General features: G+C 35.7%; 1 protein-coding gene across 1 annotated transcript in view; it reads right to left on the bottom strand.

Moving 5' to 3' along the window:
* FBN1 (fibrillin 1) overlaps nt 1-21,526 on the bottom strand; it is a 244,697-nt gene that overhangs the window by 149,444 nt on the left and 73,727 nt on the right. The window contains 5 exon segments of the mRNA XM_053717459.1: nt 695-853; nt 1,325-1,471; nt 1,952-2,110; nt 2,702-2,827; nt 17,248-17,373. Coding sequence (XP_053573434.1) covers nt 695-853; nt 1,325-1,471; nt 1,952-2,110; nt 2,702-2,827; nt 17,248-17,373 — 717 coding nt within the window.

The raw sequence follows: 21,526 nt of genomic DNA, 5'->3' as shown, positions 1-21,526 counted from the left end.
TGTATTTAACTATGTCCCCAGGCTGTGTGAATCATGTTCCAACTAATAGCCTTTTGGATATGTAAGTGGAAATACCTCTCACCATGCATACCAAGCTACAGGAAACCTGCTTCCAGTAGAAAAGCCCATTCTATGTAGAACACACTAACTCAGGATCTAAGGAATTAGAACTTCAATACACCAACAGCAGGAGGCTGCAGAACTAGTCCCAGCGACATCTGTGGCTGGCAAGTTGGAAACTCCCATGGGAAAATTTCTCTAACTGCCTTGTACCGCTTTACACCCCTCTGTCCTATTCCCGGCTCTCTGAGGGGGTATAATGGGTCTCACATTGGTCTGAGAACCCCTTTCAAGGGAAGTGTAGATCAGCACTTTAAGATTCACCATCACTCCTTGCTGGAGGCAAACATTTGACTAAGGAATTATGGAAAAATAATGTGTGTTTTGCCTCCTCCTCCTATAGTTCAGGACTTTAATCCCACATGGGATGGCTTGTGGACACCATCTTATGATAGAAAAAATGTTTTGAGATGCTGGCTTTTTTGTGGACTAATAATAAATTATAATTTTACATTTACTACCATGACCTATTTTAGTAAAATGTATAATATATTATCAGTCATACAAGATATATTAAAGGACAATCCTGATACTTTCAATTTAAAGTGAAACAATTCACAAAACAAAGTCTTACCTATGCATTCCCCTCTCACATCCAGCTGGAATCCTTTGTTACACTCACATCTGTAACTGCCTGGAGTTGGAATACAGCGGCCATGCAAACACAAGTTCCGGAACAATACACAGTAATCCTGATGCTGTGGTTCTCTTGAGATATTTACTGATACAATCACTAAAAGTAATAATTAAAAAAAATAATTAAGTATTGTACACACAGCTTTAAACATTAATGCATTTAGCATTCTTCCTTTTTTATAAAAACTATCCCATAAACCTGATGGCAGTTTACTAATGCCAGTTATAAGTAAGCCGTTAGAGGTCATTTATTTATATGATGCTCCTACGGTAGAATCAGTTTAGTGGAACATTGTAAAATAAACAATTGAAGTATTTGGAAATCACCAAAACAACCATGTTATTTGTTCATAAACACGTAATGAGTTTGAAATTTGAGTTAATTTGATTAATAAAATATATTCTTCACCAGCAGTACTGTGGTTACAGCTTTTTGACACAATGTTGAGGTAAATAATGTCATAGTTATAGTTTGTACAAAGATAAATAAATGATGTGCAAAATGTGTTTAAAAGACAATCCCTTTGAAAACAATAATACAAATTAACAGATATATATATATATTTACCACTGCGTGTTGGAAAAGGCTGTCCAGGTATGATGGGTGGGTACAGAGGTGGTACACCAGGTACTACTTGGGGACCAAATGGAGGAGGATATTCTGGAGGAATAAATGGGCCTGGATCTGCTACTGCGCACAGCTTTCGATATTCATCTAAAGTTAGATACAATAACTTATATTAATATTTAACAGCCTATGAGAGTCAAATAACTGAAAGAACTTCAAAAGAATTACAATTCCTCTGCAAACCCCAAAATAGTCATTAACGCTGTTCGAATCTAAAATTACAAAATACTTATGTGCCTGCATATATGGTTCTGATTTTTAAGAAGATTTTTTTTCTCCTTTGAAAATGATCACATTTCTAGCTTAGTCTAAGAAGCCTATAAGATTAAATTGTGCCAGATGACCTACTCTTGGTGTTTAATTATCAAACACTAGCACGAGTTAGCAATATTTCTATCACTTGTAATAGAGTTCTCCTCTAATTAATTCTAATATACAGACTCACTGAAAAAAAGCTGGTAAACACATTTTAAATATTGTATCTTTATGTGCAGTAAGATGATCTTAATAAAAAAAATCAAAGGTTTTATTGAAACTTTGCAGAGGTTTAAAGTTGGTAAAAGTCACCTGTTCCTCGGATGGGGCACATTTCAGGTGATGTAGATGCTCCTGGAGACCAACATCTTCCGGTATCACAGCAGCATTGCATTTTGGGTAATAGTTGTGGGAGTTGGTTTGTACAACGTCCATTGGCTAATGAAGTGAAGCAAAACCCAGGACGTATATCTAGTGAGAGGTAAGAGAGTAAAAATTGAGTCATAGGGGCTGAATTATCATTGTCTGGCGGACATGATACGCTGTAGCGTATTATGTCCGCCAGACATCGCTGAATGCCGACAACACACACTGTAGGCATTTAACATTGCACAAGCAGTTCTGGTAAACTGCTTGTGCAATGCCGCCCCCTGCCGATTTGCGGCCAATCGGCCGCTAGCAGGGGATGTCAATTAGCCCAATCGTATAGGATTGGGCAGATTGATGTCCGCAGCCTCAGAGGCGGCGGACCAGTTAAGGAGCAGCAGTCTTAAGACAGCTGTTTCATAACTGCTGTTTCCATCGAGCCTGAAGGCTCGCGTGGAAACAGGGGCATCAGGGGCCATTCGGTCCATGATAAATCGGCCCCATACCTAACTTATAAAGCGATAATAATTATACAGTTGAATGCTATGCAATGTGTACTGAGCTAGAGAAGGATTAAGAATCACTGAAATAACTGTGATTGCTGCAAAAGGAGTTAGAACTTTTTCTACCTCATAAATCTTATTTTTCTAGAATAATGTAGGATAATCAGTGAAAACTAAAGGTTGTGTTTCTTACCTATGCATCTTGAGCCATCTGCTGATACAAAAAAGCCTTGAGGACATTTGCAATAGTAACTTCCAACTGTGTTTACACATTCACCTGATTCACAGATCCCTGGTATTGTGTTACATTCATCAATATCTAAAAAAAGCAACAAAAAACATATACATGTAAGTATACTTTATTTTAGAATATCAATACAGTGTATAACAGGGAAAAACCCAATTGTTTGTATGCAATTTTAAACAACTTTTCAATTTACTTCTATTATCAATATTTCTTAATTTTCTTACTATCCTTTAATGAACGAGCAGCAATGCACTACTGTGAGCCAGCTGAACACAACGATAAGCCAATGACAAGAGGTATATATGTGCTGCCACCAATCAGAAGCTAGCTCTCATCTCTTTGAGCCTACTTAGGTATGCTTTAAAAAAAAAAAAGCTACCAAGAGAACTAAACAAATTAGATAATAGAAGTAAGTTGGAAAGTTTTTTTTAAATTGTATGCTCTATCTCAATTCTGAAATAGAATGTTTTGGATTTTATGTCCCTTTAATTTTGTCTTTTTGCATTTTTTTTACTTTGGAATGGAAAACAATACATTTACTAAAAAAATGTGATAATCAGTTTTACAGAAAACTTTTTGAATTAAAAGGCCTAGATTGCACTTAAGATGCCAAAAATGTTATCATAAAAATGCATGACCAAATAAAATGAACTCAAGCAATTAATTGAATTAATCTGTTGTTGCGGTACTCATCTGCCTGTGGGGTTACAAATTCTTATTTTTCATGACATTTTGCAGACATTTCCACTAAGAGCCAAGAGTTTTTTTTCTAAGAGTCATTGATATCTCATAAATCAACAGCATTCATTCAATTACGGTAGATTCTCATTATTCTGAGGTATTCATAGAGTTATGTGTGAAAGGTGTTAAGTTTTATGTAATCAGGGAAAGACCTTGTCTGATTCCAAGATTTTTTTTTCTCAAGAAGTGTATCTCTGAATGACTCCTTTCCCCCATGTTAGTTAAAGTAAAAGCTTTAAAAAGAGACCTTAGGGAACTCATGCGGTTTAAGAAAATCTATGGTCTGTGTTTGGCTTGTACATAGACAAAAAAAGCAGAATGTGTATTCATTCTGGATATCCCCTGACTCAAATGTACCTCTGTTTATATAACACTCAGTTTTTAGGCTTTTTTTTAATCAGAATGCTGTGGCTTAAGGTTAGTTAAAAAAAAGCTGAACTAAATGTATTTTGGTGATTAGAAAGCTATAAATGAAAGTGTTTGTGTACGACCGAAAATATGAATTTAAGTAGGGATTTACTGTGTTAATAGCACAGAGCTCTGCAGTACATGACTACATTTAATGTGTGATTAAAAAGTACTCAGATGATATATATTTTTATACACAGGACCATACTTGTCTTTACGCAACATATGCATCTACCATGGAAAATCTAATTCTGTAATTCAGCTTCCATCCCACTGTATCTTATATTGTATGGGCTATAAATTTAACTGATCTTTATAACCTGTTAGAATATTTCCTGCAAAATGTGTAGCCTCTTCTTCTTCAGCAGATTGTGAGGGCACATTCATGTATCATTGTGCAAAGGTTTAATGCTGAAAAGCTCAAACATTATTTGTACCTGGGTAGTAGAATTATATAAAACCAGCCCTGTTTAAAGCTGATGCTCAAGTGTGGCTAGCCAGTCAAGCAAAATCTGGCACATAATTTTCTTGGACAGAAAGAAATCCAGTCTCCTATTACTGCTTCCACCTATCCATTAAATACTGCAGATGTAGGATATTTGTTTTGATTTCAGATAGTTTTACAGTTATTTCCCAAAGATAAGAATCTGACTAAGATCTAAGAAACAAATATACATTTTTAGGACAATTTTTTTGTTTTCATCTGAAATGTCTCTGTATGATTTCAAAGAGATACAATGCCTTTGCATGTAGATTTCTAAATAAAAAATATAAAAAATATTTAGTAATAGACATTAAGGATAGCATCATTCAAGACATCTCATTATTTACTAATGGAGTCACATAAGAAAGATTTAAACAATATATGATATATAAAACAATTATAAATAGAACGTTGTCAGGGTACCTGTGAAGTAACATTAAATAAACTACAGATGTATCACATAATCTAATATTTCATTTTTGGCTTATATCTAATTTGATATGAATTGGTCTCACTATAGCCCATGCCCCCTCACTGCTTAAGACAAGTTGAGAACAAAAGAGATGATACAATTGTTCAATTAGTAAAGATAGATCACTAATTAATCCTTTGAAGCTCATAGCTCCACAGGAAGGGTAAACATTGGCCTGGTAATTACCCAAGCCAGGATGCCTCCTGGGGTGGTGGAGACATGATTCTGTACATAAAGTCAGATAAGCAAACAGAAATGTTGAGGATGTAGTAATTAGCACAGGCCTGTTAATTGCCCCTGAACCTCAAAGACACATCATGCTGGCTAGCAGAAACACATGTTGCATTGTAATTTTGAAATTCATTTAAAAGTACAACTTATGTTTCATTTTCAGTTAAGGTATACCTCAGTATTGTATAAAAATGTATATTTGTGGATCTTAGAAGAGATGTCTGACAATAACATATTAGATAAGTATTTGCTGAATTTAATAAGTAGCTATGTAGTCAATTAAAAATGTTTAACCAGTTTATTTCAAGATAAATACATTTTTGTTTTCCAGAAATCTAATGAACATTACAGGGGAGAATTGATGTGAAGATGAGGGTTCTAAATAAGATGCTATGAGTTGACATGTAGATGCATCATAGATTTTGAGCCCATGTCTTGGGCACTGTTGAGACATGTATCAATAAATAACTATAATGCTCATGTATATCTATGATATAAGATGAGACTAGGAAATTAAATATGTACCAGTATATCAAATGAACTGATATACAGAATAAGTCAGATAGACATATATATTTTATTGATTGATACTACTAGTCCCTCGTAAAAATGCAACTTTAGAGGCATCTTCTAAAATATTATAAGAAAGATATCATGTTCAGTATTGAAATAATCAGACAAAATAGCACTATATAGTCCCATGTGTATTGATCATGTGATTTGTTGATGCTGGAAATTGTATAGTGTATTTCATAAACATTTTCTTTTAGATATTAAACTGTAGCAGTATTGATAGTGAGACTGCATTTCTGGTTGTCTGCTGCCACCTATAGTTCAAAAATGGTATTATAACCAAAATATATTTTGCTGCTCAGGGAGGCGTTTCCTAAATAACCAATGATATGTTCAGCTCTGAGGGCCAAACAATGCTCTGCTCCGTTAAGGGACTATAAGACAAGCTTCAGTAAGGGCGTATCCGAATATTCAACAATGATTAGAATAAAAAAATGTGGGACTTATCACATGATATAGTCTTTTGCACAGAGGAAAAAAAGGGGTCATGCTGCTGAGTTTTAACTCTCTGACTTATCTTGCTGCTTTGGTTTACAGAAAGCAACATTGGGACTAAACCTTTTATTCTCTAAATTGCAAATACCTTTATTATTTATGAGGTGAACTGGACTTATCAGAAGAAGCTGAGCATTCATTTTTTATCTGGTAAAGTATAAGCAATTGTTAAGTATATATAATATTTAAATCAAAGGTATTCTATAGCTATAGTTTAATTGAAGCTGGTGATTTAAGAGGGCACTTTGTATTTTAAGTTCATGTTCATAAACCTGTGTAGTTTAGAACTAGTCATATTGATGCTAAGTAATCTTATTTGCTAGATAAAGGTCTTTTGCATTTCATATCTCTAAGTCAGGCTTATTATTGTAAGTAAATCTCTCTGGTGTTTATTAAGTTATTTGCAGCTATTGTGAAATATTTCAAATTTTTTTATTGTATTTAAATCTCTTATTGTAAATTAAGCAGAGTAAGCTTGCAATCCATATTGGGCATTGAATTAGAGTTATTGGCTAATCATAGAAGATTCTGGTATTTTATTGTGATATTTTAATGTGATTCATTGTAAGTAAGGTTCATTTTAGAGATATATTTTTGGTTTATTTTATAAAGAATATTGTAACAGCATAAGCGTGTATAATTGATTCACAATCTAGTTTCTATATAAATATATTTCAATGTGTTTATAAATTTAACTAATCTAAAGAATTTAGGAATAAATATTAATTTCAATTGTTTCGTATATTCATTTTAATTGGAAGTTATTTAAAAAAATAATAATAAATAAACACATTAATATTCATATACACTGTGAACTCTTCTACATGCTCATTAGTAGCTAGAGCTTCAGAAAATGTGCGTTTGAAAAGAATGTGTACAATCTGATAATGGAAGTAAATTGGAAAGTATCTTAAAAAGCAACCCTGTTTTCATTGGTGTCAGTAGATAGCTATCAAAATACCCCTCCCCCTTTTTTACCTGTATTAGCAGGCATCTCTTTAAACCCCCCTCTTTTATTGCTGTCAATACGCATCTATCTAAACAAAAACAAAAAACTCTAATTTTGTTCATTGGTGTCAGCAGATATGTCTATGTTAAAATAGCTTGAATCACCTTTTTCATTAATGTCAGTCAGCATTGGCTATGTGAGCTGGCTCTGTCCTTACTACTGACGCATTTTTGATAATAACTCATAGGTCACAGCATGCTGGCAGTTGTAGATTCCCATATGAAACAAAGGCTAGAAAAGAAGCATGTCCACCACAGCCAAATTAAACTGGGCTGTGGTCAGCTGGCAGTATGGCTGTAAAAGAGGAGCAGCAGACCACCTGGTTTAAAGAATTGGCTATAATTTGGATATCTAGATAGGATAACTTAATAAAAAAGCATGTGTACATACTGTAAATTAATGGAGGTAGCTGCCATTATTTTTAGTGGTCTTATTAGTCAGATAGGCCACAGCTGATGTTTTTCTTATCCTTTATCATTGTCTCAATGTTTTAGTTGTCAGTCTTGTCTAACATTGGGCCAAGTAACTATATGTAGGATAACAAACAGTTTATTTCTGTATTTTATTCATTTTTCAAAATTAGACTAGGCATATGCATGGTTTCCTGTGAGCTAATCCAGTATACAGGAAGCTAAGCCAGATCCTTATTATAACTAAGTTTAAAGCGTATGATATTTTTCTGACATTTTGCTCAAATGGAAACTAATTTGCTAAATTGTTCCTTATTTTTTTAAATTGTAACAAGTATAGGGAATCTGTATGTATTAGAGTAGATATGTTGCCCAATAACAAGATAAATAAAATATTTGAAGTAAATGTAAAGTTTAATGAGAAAGTGCCCGGTTTTTAAAAATACTATTAAAAACAGGGGCACTTTCATTCATTAAACTTTACATTTAAGCGTTTTTTAAAAAAAAAATACTTACCTTTTTCATTATGACAGCAGACCGGTGATCTTCCTCCCGCAGCTCCTGCTGTACTTAGTACAGCAATGATGAATCCAGCTTCCTCCAATCATTGTGCGCACCCCAAGGTATCAGCTCGTGAGGCCACGCAATGATTGGAGGAAGCCGGATTCATCATCAATATGCTAAGTACAGCAGGAGCTGCGGGAGCAAGATCGCCGGTCTGCTGTCATAAGGAAAAAGGTATTTAAAAAAAAAAAAAAAAAAAGCTTAAATGTAAAGTTTAATGAATGAATGTGCCCCTGTTTTTATGAGTATTTTTAAAAACCGGACACTTTCTCATTAAACTTTACTTACATTAACTTTAAATCAAATATTACTGGGTGGCAAGAATTGCTTACATAACCTATGTATTCTGTTAAACTGAATGTTGAACTGCCCAGCTTCAGAAATTCTAACTTATTGATTATTTGGGTGTGTGTGATCAATAAACAAAACTATGGATATTTGTGTCAGGAAAATCTACAACAATACCAACTAGCATTTACATTTTCAGCAAAGAATTGGGGACCTAAAATGCTTCTTGGCAGAACAATGCAGAGTCAGGATGGCCCGAGACTGACTGAGTACAGTCTGTGGTAGTACTAATTTATTAAAGGGACAGTCAAGTCCCAAAAAAACTTTCATGATTCAAATATGGCATGTAATTTTAAAGAACTTTCCAATTTACTTTTATCACCAATTTTGCTTTGTTCTCTTGGTATTCTTAGTTGAAAGCTAAATCTAGGAGGTTCATATGCTAATTTCTTAGACCTTAAAGGCTGCCTCTAAGCTGAGTGCATTTTGACCACTAGAGGGCGTTAGTTCATGAGTTTCATGTAGATAACATTGAGCTCATGCACGTGAAATTACCTAGGAGTAAGCACTGATTGGCTAAAATGCGAGTCTGTCAAAAGAACTGAAATAAGGGGGCCGTCTGCTGATGCTTAGATACAAGGTAATCACAGGGGTAAAATGTGTATTATTACAACTGTGTTAGTTATGCAAAACTAGGGAATAGGTATTAAAAGGATTATTTATCTTTTAAAACAACAAGAAATCTGGTCTTGACTGTCCCTTTAAGGTACGTGACAGCAGACCAAAGTAGAGTTGGGGAAGTCTGGGATGTGGAACTTGAGTTGAGTATTACAGGGTCAAGGATAGATGGTCACCATTTTCTCTTTCAAAATAAATAAGTAAGGCAGGGAGAGAACTTACAAACAGAGACTGTCCCAGAAAATGCAGGGCTGTTTGAAGCTATGTGTGTTAGATCAATTCAGGACATTTTCCATGCAGCTCATTACTTTAAGGAGAGGATATTTTCCAAAATTTCAAATTTCAAATCTTTTATTACATGCTCTAAGAATGACAGTTCCCTTATTGTCTGTTAATTGGTTGGGTTGTGCGACTGACTTGCTGGTTGACTCATCAGCTGTTTTCTGTTCAGGACCAGCAGTTCTCTGTGGCATAGAGTTCCACAGCAAGTAGTTAAAAAGTTATATGCTCTCAAGAAATAATAGCTGGTCATTTTTCCACTACATTTTCTAAAGAGATGTAGAAGTGTTGCTATATGTTTAATACATGATTTCCAGTCCATTTACTATAAAGCCATGATGATAGTAAAATAAATACACAAAAGATATATTTGCATAATATAAATAAAAATGATCTCATTTTACAAATACATTCAGGCTCCCCACTCTGACACTATTGTCTTTTTAATAAAACAGCCAATCAGAGTCCATGTCACCTTAGCTATTATATTCAATGGGATCACATACCTCCTCCATTCATTTTTTCCTCCATGGGAAAATTTGAGTATATATAGTTCCTTTGTGTACAATGGTTCAGATTGTTTGGTGTTTTATATAATCAACATCCTACATTTATAAAGTGTGGTAGAGTGTGTGGGGAGAGCATCAAAGATTTTAGTTAAAGGGACATAATACTCATATGCTAAATCACTTGAAACTGATGCAGTATAACTGTAAAAAGCTGACAGGAAAATATCACCTGAGCATCTCTATGTACAAAAGGAAGATATTTTACCTCACAATCTCCTCAGCTCAGCAAAGTAAGTTCTGTGTAAAAAGTTATACTCAGCTGCTGTCCAGCTGCAGGTAAAACAAATAAAAAGTAAAGAAATGAACAGCAGCCAATCAGCATCAGCAGTGCTGCGGTAACAAACTCTTTTACTGTGATCTCATTTGATTTGACTTAACTCTCATGAGATTTCATAGTAAACTTCCTTAAGCTGAATAGGGAAATAAAAGGGAAAGCACACTCCCTTAGCTGTCCCGGGACAGACATACTGATTTGCTGCTTAGAAGTCCTTTACAATGGGATGTGGCTATTGAGGAACTTTTGAGGTAAAATATCTTCCTTTTTTACATAGAGATGTTCAGGTGATATTTTCTAGTCAGCTTTTTACAGCTATGCTGCATCACTTTCAAGTGTTTCAACATTTGGGCATTATGGCCCTTTAAAAAACAAAGTACTTTTTTTAAAATTTTATTTGAATTTTGTTTCACTTATTTTTATAGAGGTGCCATAGCGCTGTATTTCAAGGACTGGAACTGATGTATTAAGCTTAAAGGGACACTGAACCCAATTTTTTTCTTTCGTGATTCAGATAGAGCATGCAATTTTAAGCAAATGTCTAGTATTCTCCTATTATCAATTTTTATCCGTTCTCTTGCTATCTTTATTTGAAAAAGAAGGCATCTAAGCTATTTGTTTGGTTCAGGACCCTGGAAAGCACTTGTTCATTGGTGGATGAATTTATCCACCAATCAGCAAGAACAACCCAGGTTGTTTCAACAAAAATGGGCCGGCATCTAAACTTCTTGCATTTCAAATAAAGATATCAAGAGAATGAAGAAAATGTGATAATAGGAGTAAATTAGAAAGTTGCTTAAAATTGCATGCTCTATCTGAATCAGGAAAGAAAAAAATTGGGTTCAGTGTCCCTTTAAAGCATGACCTTTATGTCACTTGCTAACTTACTGAGATATTTGTTACTTCTGTTTTATTGCTCAGCTAAAGTACATACAGTTTTGTTCATGTTTTCTGCCAACTGAAGTGAAAAGCCAGTATGAACACATGATTGTCATTACATTTTATAGACTTTTTCAAAAGGCCAAAAAAAAGATATACAAATGGTTTGATAAGATGTTATTATTCTTTTATGTTAGGAATGCCAGGGTTTCTCCATCAGTTGTTGCCAGTTTAGTAAAACAAAAAGGATGTAAGTTCTTTGTGCATACAGAACAAAACAACAAATAAAGATGTTTCAGATGATAATTTCACAGTAAACAAAGTAGAGAACATTTGCAAAAACATTCATATTCCAAAATAATTTAATTAGACCAACTGAGCCTCAAAGACTTGCTGTGTGCTGCATTTGTAAGTGAGTGTGGGAACGTCATAGCAAAGTTAAATTAGATACATTTTGAAAAACAACACATAGGGGCCTGTCTATCAAGCTCCGAACGGAGCTTGAAGGCTCGTGTTTCTGGCGAGTCTTCAGACTCGCTAGAAACACCAGTTATGAAGCAGCGGTCTAAAGAACCCTGTTCGCCTGCTCTGATGAGGCGGACAGGAATCGTCAGAAATCAACCCGATCGAGTACGATCGGGTTGATTGACACCCCCTGCTTGCGGCCGATTGGCCGCTAGTCTGCAGGAGGCAGCGTTGCACCAGCAGCTCACAAGAGCTGCTGGTGCAATGCTGAATACGGAGAGCGTATTGCTCGCCGCATTCAGCGATGTCTGTCGGACCTGATCTGCAGTGTTGGATCAGGTCCGACAGACATATGATAAATAGGCCCCATAGAGTATAAATATCTACATAAATTAGTCAGGTAAAGAAACAGTGTACGACTGCTAACTTGCATGTCATTACCCCAAATCCCTAGTTTCTTACTGTATTCTCAAGTTAACAGCACTGACAAACAAAACAGCAGCATCTACAAAAAACTGTACTTTATTTAGTGCCCAAAAACAGTATAAAACAAGCAAACGTTTGATCCTCAGACCTTTATTATGCATGACTAAGGTCTGAGGACCAAAACATTGCTTGTTTTTATGCTTTTTTTGTCCAGATGCAGGGTCTTACAACTTGCACTCCATTCTAAAATTAATGCTGAACATTTTTCAGATTATGTATTTTCTATTTAAGTCAACTCTTAATAGCAATCAAATATTTCTAAATAGGCTTAAAGGGACACTGAACCCAATTTTTTTCTTTCATGATTCAGATAGAGCAGGGAATTTTAAGCAATTTTCTAATTTACTCCTATTATCAAATTTTCTTCATTCTCTTGGTATCTTTATTTGAAAAGCAAGAATGTAAGCTTAGATGCCGGCCCATTTTTGGTTTACAACCTGGGTTGTCTTTGCTGATTGGACAGAACTATTAAAAAATCACTACCCAGACTTCTGAACCAAAAATTGGCTGGCTCCTTAGCTTAGCTTCTTTTTCAAATAAAGATAGCAAGAGAACAAAGAACAATTGATAATATGAGTAAATTAGAAAGTTGCTTAAAATTGCTTGCTCTTTCTGAATCATGAAAGAAAAAAATGTGGGTTTAGTGTCCCTTTAAATTAGATTTTTCTATTTATCTAATAGGATATTTTTTTTGTAGTCAAAATGAAAAAGGGATGATGTGGTACAGTATGTTTATGTATTACAACATAATTATAAGGACTCGTTGTTCAAAAAATATTTAATACCACTTTTCACAGACTGGGAACTAAAGCAGCTATGTTTTATGGGATGTATTCATTACACTGGCTGATTCTAAGGAATATACAACTTGAGTAGTTGCATATTTAGAAGGAATTAACAATACAATATTTTAATATGCATCAAGTGAAATATATGATGCATACAAACTATAATGGAACCACCATTAAATTGTTTACAGAAAGGATAACTAATTCAAGTAAAGAAGGCAGCATAAATAAAGAGATTACAAAAAAGACAGAACTAGCCTGTTCAAAAATAATTTAAAGGGATAAATGTACCTGTTTATATAACGCTCCAAGTTGTTTGACTTCTATGATGTAAGAAGATATGCTTAGGCATAGTTCCCCACCAGTGTCAGTAGCAATAAGCATATTAACCCTGCAGAATAAGGAACCTTTCACCATATGATAAGCAGTACTGCACAATACAGCAGCCGCCCAAAAACTCGCTTGGGAGTAATATCGGTTAGAAGGGAGTGCTATTGTAAGAGTGGGCCAAACCCTCCTCTGGCACTCTTGTTGTTGGTGCCTTCCAACAACTCCTCCTAGAAACTAATACATCAAGGCTGAGGGTCCAACTAGAAATAATGTCAGCACTGGGAGTTAGTCCACATGATAGAGCGAATTCCAAGCAGCTGTAAGTCCATATCCCACCCAGTGAATCTCATTCCCTCAAGCCCTAACCTCATCTTTGTTCCCTCACATTCCTGCACACAGCTCACATCTGCCTATCTAGAAGTGAGAAGTAGAATTTAGTAAAAAGACAATCGGCCAGATTACGAGTTTTGCGTTAGGAGCTATGCGGTGCTAACGAGCATTTTTTTCTCACCGCTCACTTACCTACATCGCTGGTATTACAGGTTTTTACAAACCCGGCGTTAAAAGGCAAGAAGTGAGCGTAGAGCAAAATTGAGCTCCATACCGCACTCCAATACCAGCGCTGTTTAAGTCAGCGGTGAGCTGGTCGTACGTGCTCGTGCACGATTTCCCCATAGACATCAATGGGGAGAGCCAGATGAGAAAAAGTCTAACACCTGCCAAAAAAGCAGCTTAAATCTCAGTAACCCAGCCCCATTGACTCCTATGGGGAAACTAAAGTTATGTTTACACCTAACACCCTAACATTAACCCTGAGTCTAAACACCCCTAATCTTACACTTATTAACCCCTAATCTGCCGCCCCTGACACCGCCACCTACATTATGCTTATTAACCCCTAATCTGCCGCTCCCGACATCGCGACACCTACATTATACTTAATAACCCCTAATCTTCCGCCCCAACATTATATTTATTAACCCCTAATCTGCCGCCCCCAATGTCGCCGCAACCTACCTACACTTATTAACACTATATTACATTTTTTAACCCCTAAGCCTAAGTCTAAACCTAACCCTAACACCCCCTAACTTAAATAAAATTTAAATAAATCTAAATAAAATTACTATCATTAACTAAATTAACTAATAGTTACATTGTAGCTAGCTTAGGGTCTATTTTTATTTTACAGGCAAGTTTGTATTTATTTTAAGTAGGTAGAATAGTTATTAAATAGTTATTAACTATTTAATAACTACCTAGCTAAAATAAATACAAATTGACCTGTAAAATAAAACCTAACCTAAGTTACAACAACACCTAACACTACACTACAATTAAATAAATTAACTAAATTAAAAACAATTAAATTAATTAAATTAAAATAGCTAAATTACAAAAAATAAAAAACAAATTACAGATCTTTAAACTAATTACACCTAATCTAATAGCCCTATCAAAATAAAAAAGCCCCCCCCCAAAATAAAAAAAACCCTAGCCTAAACTATCAATAGCCCTTAAAAGAGCCTTTTGCAGGGCATTGCCCCAAAGTTATCAGCTCTTTTACCTGTAAAAAAAAAATACAAACAACCCCCCAACAGTAAAACCCACCACCCACACAACCAACCCCCCAAATAAAATACTAACTAAAAAAAACTAAGCTCCCCATTGCCCTGAAAAGGGCATTTAGCTCTATTGCAGCCCAAAGCCCTAACCTAAAAAATAAACCCACCCAATACACCCTTAAAAAAACCTAACACTAACCCCCTGAAGATCGACTTACTGTTCTGATGACCGGACATCCATCCTCAAGGATGCGGCAGAAGTCTTCATCCAACCGGGCAGAAATCCTCAAGGAAACTGGAGAAGTCTTTATCCAAGCCGGGCAAAGTGGTCCTCCAGATGGGCAGAAGTCTTCATCCAGACGGCATCTTCTATCTTCATCCATCCGACGTGTAGCGGGTCCATCTTCAAGACATCCGACGCAGAGCATCCTCTTCATCCGGAGTCTTCTTACTGAATGACGGTTCCTTTAAATGACGTCTTCCAAGATGGCATTCCTTAGATTCCGATTGGCTGATAGAATTCTATCAGCCAATCGGAATAAGGGTAGAAAAAATCCTATTGGCTGATGCAATCAGCCAATAGGATTGAGCTTGCATTCTATTGGCTGATTGGATTTTTTCTACCTTAATTCCGATTGGCTGATAGAATTCTATCAGCCAATCGGAATCTAAGGGACGCCATTTTGGATGACGTCATTTAAAGGAACCATCATTCAGTATGAAGACTCCGGATGAAGAGGATGCTCCGCATTGGATGTCTTGAAGATGGACCCGCTCCGCATCGGATGGATGAAGATAGAAGATGCCGTCTGGATGAAGACTTCTGCCCGTCTGGAGGACCACTTTGCCTAGCTTGGATGAAGACTTCTCCCGGGTTCATTGAGGACTTCGGCGCGGTTGGATGAAGACTTCTGCCGCATCCTTGAGGATGGATGTCCGGTCTTCAGAACAGTAAGTCGAACTTCAGGGGGTTAGTGTTAGGTTTTTTTAAAGGTTGTATTGGGTGGGTTTAATTTTTTTAGGTAAGGGCTTTGGGTTGCAATAGAGCTAAATGCCCTTTTAGGGGCAATGCCCATCCGAATGCCCTTTTCAGGGCATGGGGGAGCTTAGGTTTTTTAGCTAGTATTTTATTTGGGGGGTTGGTTGTGTGGGTGGTGGGTTTTACTGTTGGGGGGGTGTTTGTATTTTTTTTACAGGTAAAAGAGCTGATTACTGTGGGGCTATTGTTAGTTTGGTTTAGGCTAGGGTTTTTTTTATTTTGGGGGGCTTTTTTTATTTGATAGGGCTATTAGATTAGGTGTAATTAGTTTAAAGATCTGTAATTTTTTTTTTTTTTCTGTAATTTAGTGTTGTTGTTTTTTTGTAATTCAGCTAATTTAATTTAATTTATTTAATTGTTTTTAATTTAGGTAATTTATTTAATTGTAGTGTAGTGTTAGGTGCCATTGTAACTTAGGTTAGGTTTTATTTTATAGGTCAATTTGTATTTATTTTAGCTAGGTAGTTATTAAACTTGCCTGTAAAACAAAAATAAACCCTAAGTTTATTGTAGCTATCTTAGGGTTTATTTTATAGGTAAGTATTTAGTTTTAAATAGGAATAATGTAGTTAATTATAGTAATTTTCTTTAGATTTATTTAAATTATATTTAAGTTAGGGGGTGTTAGGGTTAGACTTAGATTTAGGGGTTAATACATTTAATATAGTGGCGGCGACGTTGGGGACGGCAGATTAGGGGTTAAAAAGTATAATGTAGGTGGCGGCGATGTTAGGGGTGGCAGATTAGGGGTTAATAATATTTAACTAGTGTTCGCGATGCGGGAGTGCGACGGTTTAGGGGTTAATATGTTTATTCTAGTGGCGGCGATGTCCGGAGCGGCAGATTAGGGGTTACATTTTTTATTATAGTGTGTGCGATGTGGAAGGGCCTCTGCTTAGGGGTTAATAGGTAGTTTATGGGTGTTAGTGTACTTTTTAGCACTTTAGTAATGAGTTTTATGCTACATCTTTGAAGCATAAAACTCATAACTACTGACTTTAGAATGCGTTAGGAATCTTGGAGATAGAGGGTGTACTGCTCACTTTTTGGCCTCCCAGGACAGACTCGTAATACCAGCGCTATTGAAGTCCCATAGAAAAAAGGGTTTATGAAGTTTACGTAAGTCGGTTTGCGGTAAGGCCAAAGAAGTGTGCGGTGCCCCTAAACCTGCAAGACCCGTAATAGCAGCGGTAGTGAAAAAGCAGCATTAGGACCTGTTAACGCTGCTTTTTCAGCTTAACGCAAGACTCGTAATCTAGCCGAATGTTAATCAATTTATGAATATGGGGAAGACGTTTGAAATGTATATCTGTATATAACCTGCATTTTAAAACAACACTATTGCATGTTAAATGCTGAATATTATTTTCAAAGTACACTTTCAAATACAAGAAAAGATTTATATCACTTTGGAACTATGCTCATTAAAAAAATCCCATAATTACCAATAAGGGAAATATCTTACCTGTGCATTTTTGTGATATTTCATTGAACTTGTGTCCAGCTGGGCATTTGCATTCAAATGATCCTACAGTGTTTATACAGTTTCCTCCTTGGCACATCCCTGGGATTGCTTGGCATTCATCCACATCTGCCACCCAAAAAAATAAACATTAAATATTGCCCATTACACCTAATTATGCATATGTTGGCATGTCAAAGATGAATTACAATTTAAGATATTACACACAAGATAAATATAACTACTGTGGATGAAACATGGTACTATGCCAATTTTCAACCACTTATCATTGGCTCAAATAGGAGTTCAGCAAGTTCAATGTAGTGCATTGTTGCTCCTTCAAGGATTCCAAAGGATTTAAAAAGAATGAAGCAAATTTGATAATAGAAATATATTGGAAAGTTGCCTTAAAAATGTATGCTCTTTCTGAATCATGAAACAAAACAAAATGGTTTTAATGTCCCTTTCAATGTCCTATGTCTCTTATTCCATTGGAAAAAATGTGATCTAGAATATAAATCATAATAGAGGTAGAAACTCCTTTATCCAAACTGCTTGGGACTGGAAAAGGATTGAATTCTGGAATAGTTTGGATTTTGGAATATTTGCATCTTTAAAATAGGACAGTTTGGAGAGGGGATGGAACCAAGGGACCAATTTATCATTTGTTGGACGGACATGATCCGCTGTAGCGATCATGTCCGCCCGACATCGCTGAATGCCGACAGCATACGCTGTAGGAATTTATCATTGTACAAGCAGTTCTGGTAAACTGCTTGTGCAATGCTGCCCCCTGCAGATTTGCAACCAATCAGCCGCTAGCAGTCAATCAACCCGATCGTATGAGATTGGGCGGATTGATGTCCGCAGCCTCAGAGGCAGCGGATGAGTTAAGGAACAGCGGTCTTGTTTCTGGCAAGCCTGAAGGCTCGCGTGGAAACAGGGGTATTCAGGGCCATTCGGCCCTTGATAATTCGGCCCCCAAGTGTGAACAACAATATCTTATGTCATTTAGCCAATATTTCACATAATACATAATACAGCTTATACGTGTAACTAAATGTAGTTTTATATAATTTTTTTAATACTTTTGTGACTTACAGGCAGGAAAAATAGTAATTTTTGATAATTTTATTTTTTTTAAAAATATTAGTGAAAAAGTTTGGACTTTAGAAGAGGTTTGGATTTTGGAATTCCGGATTTGGGAATTTTTACCTGTATATGATTAGAACCATTTAAATAGTGTGTTAATGGTTGTGAAAAATATTATCAGGTAAGATTCTGAAATAGCAGATTAAATAATAATAGAGTTAGATAAGGATTTGTCAGCATTAGTCCTAAAGGGCAGGAGACAGACCATATTTTAAGGTTATTCTGCCCCCATAATTAAATACTGAATAGGGACATTGTACTCTTAAATGTTCTCCCCTTCAATGTGTCCCCTCTGGTGTGAAAACAGCAATCTGTAGATTGTGTGAAAAAAGCAAACACACACGCCAACATGGCCTAGCACCGCATAGCTGTGGGATGTATAGTATCAATAAGAATTGCACTCACATTTAGTAGAGCACCTCTCTTGGTGCGTTATAGGCAGGCAGGAATCTAGCAGTCACCCAGTAGACTGGCCTCCGGTATAATGGGGAACTCCATAAAGTCAGGATACAAGATGCAAATAATCCACAAATAGGTGATGCATCAACCCAGAATGCAGGTGATAGTATAAAAGTATAGCAGCAAGTGGTAAGTATATAAACTTACTTTATTAAAATTCTAAAAACAAGCAACACGTTTCTCAGCCAACTGGTGGCTGTTTCATCAGGCTTAAAGGGACACTAAACTCAAAAAATTTTTCTTTCATGATTCAGATAGAGCATGCAATTTTAAGCAACTTTCTAATTTACTCCTATTTTCATTTTTTCATCGTTCTCTTGCTATCTTTATTTAAAAAGCAGGAATGTGTTGCATAGGAGCCGGCCCATTTTTGGTTGAGAACCTGGGTTATGCTTGCTTATCGGTGGGTAAATGTAATCCTCCAATAAGCAAGTGTTATCCATGGTGCTAAACCTAAAATTGGCCTGGCTGCTAAGATTTACATTCCTGCTTTTAAAATAAAGATAGCAAGAGAACAAATAAAAATTGATAATATGAGTAAATTAGAAAGTTGCTTAAAATGTCATGCTCTATCTGAATCATAAAAGAAAACATTTGGGTTCAGTGTCCCTTTAATACAAAGAATATAAAACACTTGCTATATATATATACCATACAAAGTATCTAATACAATATAAAACACCTCATAGCAACAAGAGAGTAAACAAACAGAATGTGACATGATTTTAGCCATAATGCAACATAGTAGATACAAAAAAATCAAATAAATAATCACTATAAAGTGTTTTCAACAGAAATTAATAGATCGATGTAATTTGTTTATACACACTGCCCCCCAAAAAAGGGCAACAGAAGTTATTGCTATCAAAAATAGCCGCACATATTAGTATAAAGTACAAATGAGGTGAACACATAATACTAACTTTTATATATATATATATATATATATATATATATATATATATATATATATATATATATATATATATTCAAGACTGACCTAATAAAAAATGAATTAATTAAACACAGAGCTAGTCATAACCAGAGGTGTATGCGTATATGGTAACAAGGTGTGCTACTTACTCATAGAGTCGCTGTGTCAAGTTACAGTTTAAAATTATCGCCATGATATAGTGACTGTTTGACACTATAGTTGTAAAATACAGTTACTATTTTGATAGTCTATAATAATGTTGTGATCTAAAGTCTACTACGGAGCGATAAAAGTTTAGTGAAAGTGCGGAGTCGGAGCTGTGCAACCTCTAAGTGCACATAGGCTATAGCGAACATGTGATATAGAACGTATTGTGAAGACCTCCCCTATCTGTGACGCAATAAGTGTCAAGCCAATAATTTGAGGAATAGGGAGGGGATTGTAACTCTGCCAATCCCCTCCCTTTTTATGTATCTACCATGTTGCATTATGGCTTAAATCATGTCACATTCTGTTTGTTTACTATCTTGTTGCTATGAGATGTTTAATTGGTTAACAACCACATAAGGTGTTTTATATTGTATTAGATACTTTGTATGGTATATATATATATATAGCAAGTTTTTTATATTCTTTGTATTAAGCCTGATGAAACAGTCACCAGTTGGCTGAGAAACGCGTTGCTTGTTTTAATGAATTTTAATAAAGTTATTTGATATACTTACCACTTGCTGCTATACTTTTATATTATCACCTGCATTCTGGGTTGATGCATCACCTATTTGTGGATTATTTGCATCTTGTTTCCTGACTTTCTGGAGTTGCTCATTATACAGGAGGCCAGTCTGCTGGGTGACTGTTAGATCCAAGAGAGGTGCTCTACTAAATGTGAGTACAATTCTTATTGATACTATACATCCCACAGTTATGCGGTACTAGGCCATGTTGGCGTGTGTGTTTGCTTTTTTCACCCTATCTACAGATTGCTGTTTTCACACAAGAGGTCAGTTTGCTGGGTGACTGTTTGATTCCAGCCTGCCTCTTTTGCCCCATTGGGAGTGCTCACCTAAATCTGAGTACAACACTTTACATATTGAATTTTATATCCTCCTTACAGTACTAGGTCTTGTGGCGCTTCTGTCTCTTTATATTACATACAGATATTTGATCTTGGATTGTGGCCTCGATCCATCACAGACAGCTGCCTGGACCTGAATACCAACCACTTCTGGGGGGTTTTATTCATCATTTCATCTTCCATTATATGGGACTCTAGTATTTATTTTATGTCATACACAATTGCTATATATATATTACATACAGATGAATTGATGTAAACTGAAAGCATTATTTTGCTCTACTGTGTATGTATCACAGATCCCATATTATTTCTGCCTTATGCTATATTTTCTGCTGCGTCACACAGCCGGTGAGCCAACGTGAATACTTTCAAAGTTGTAAATATTCATACGTACAAAAAAACATGACAGAAGTGTGAGAAATGTTCTAGCATAGTATAACTTATGTTAAAGATCATTATAAAGAAGAAACACACGTGACTTGGACCGGACAAGAATTAAATTCTGTCTTCATATAGTATGCTAATACATCTGCTGCTCTCTGTACTCCGGTGAAAAGCTAGCAAAATTCCCCCCACAGTGCTGGAAAGTTAGATTACTCAACAGTTTAGTATATGGCTGCCTCTGTTAACTTTCTTCTGCTTCCTGCCAGACATCC

Source organism: Bombina bombina, chromosome 6 (genome assembly GCF_027579735.1).
Source record: "Bombina bombina isolate aBomBom1 chromosome 6, aBomBom1.pri, whole genome shotgun sequence".
Lineage (NCBI taxonomy): Eukaryota > Metazoa > Chordata > Amphibia > Anura > Bombinatoridae > Bombina > Bombina bombina.
This window is presented reverse-complemented; position numbering and strand designations above follow the sequence as displayed.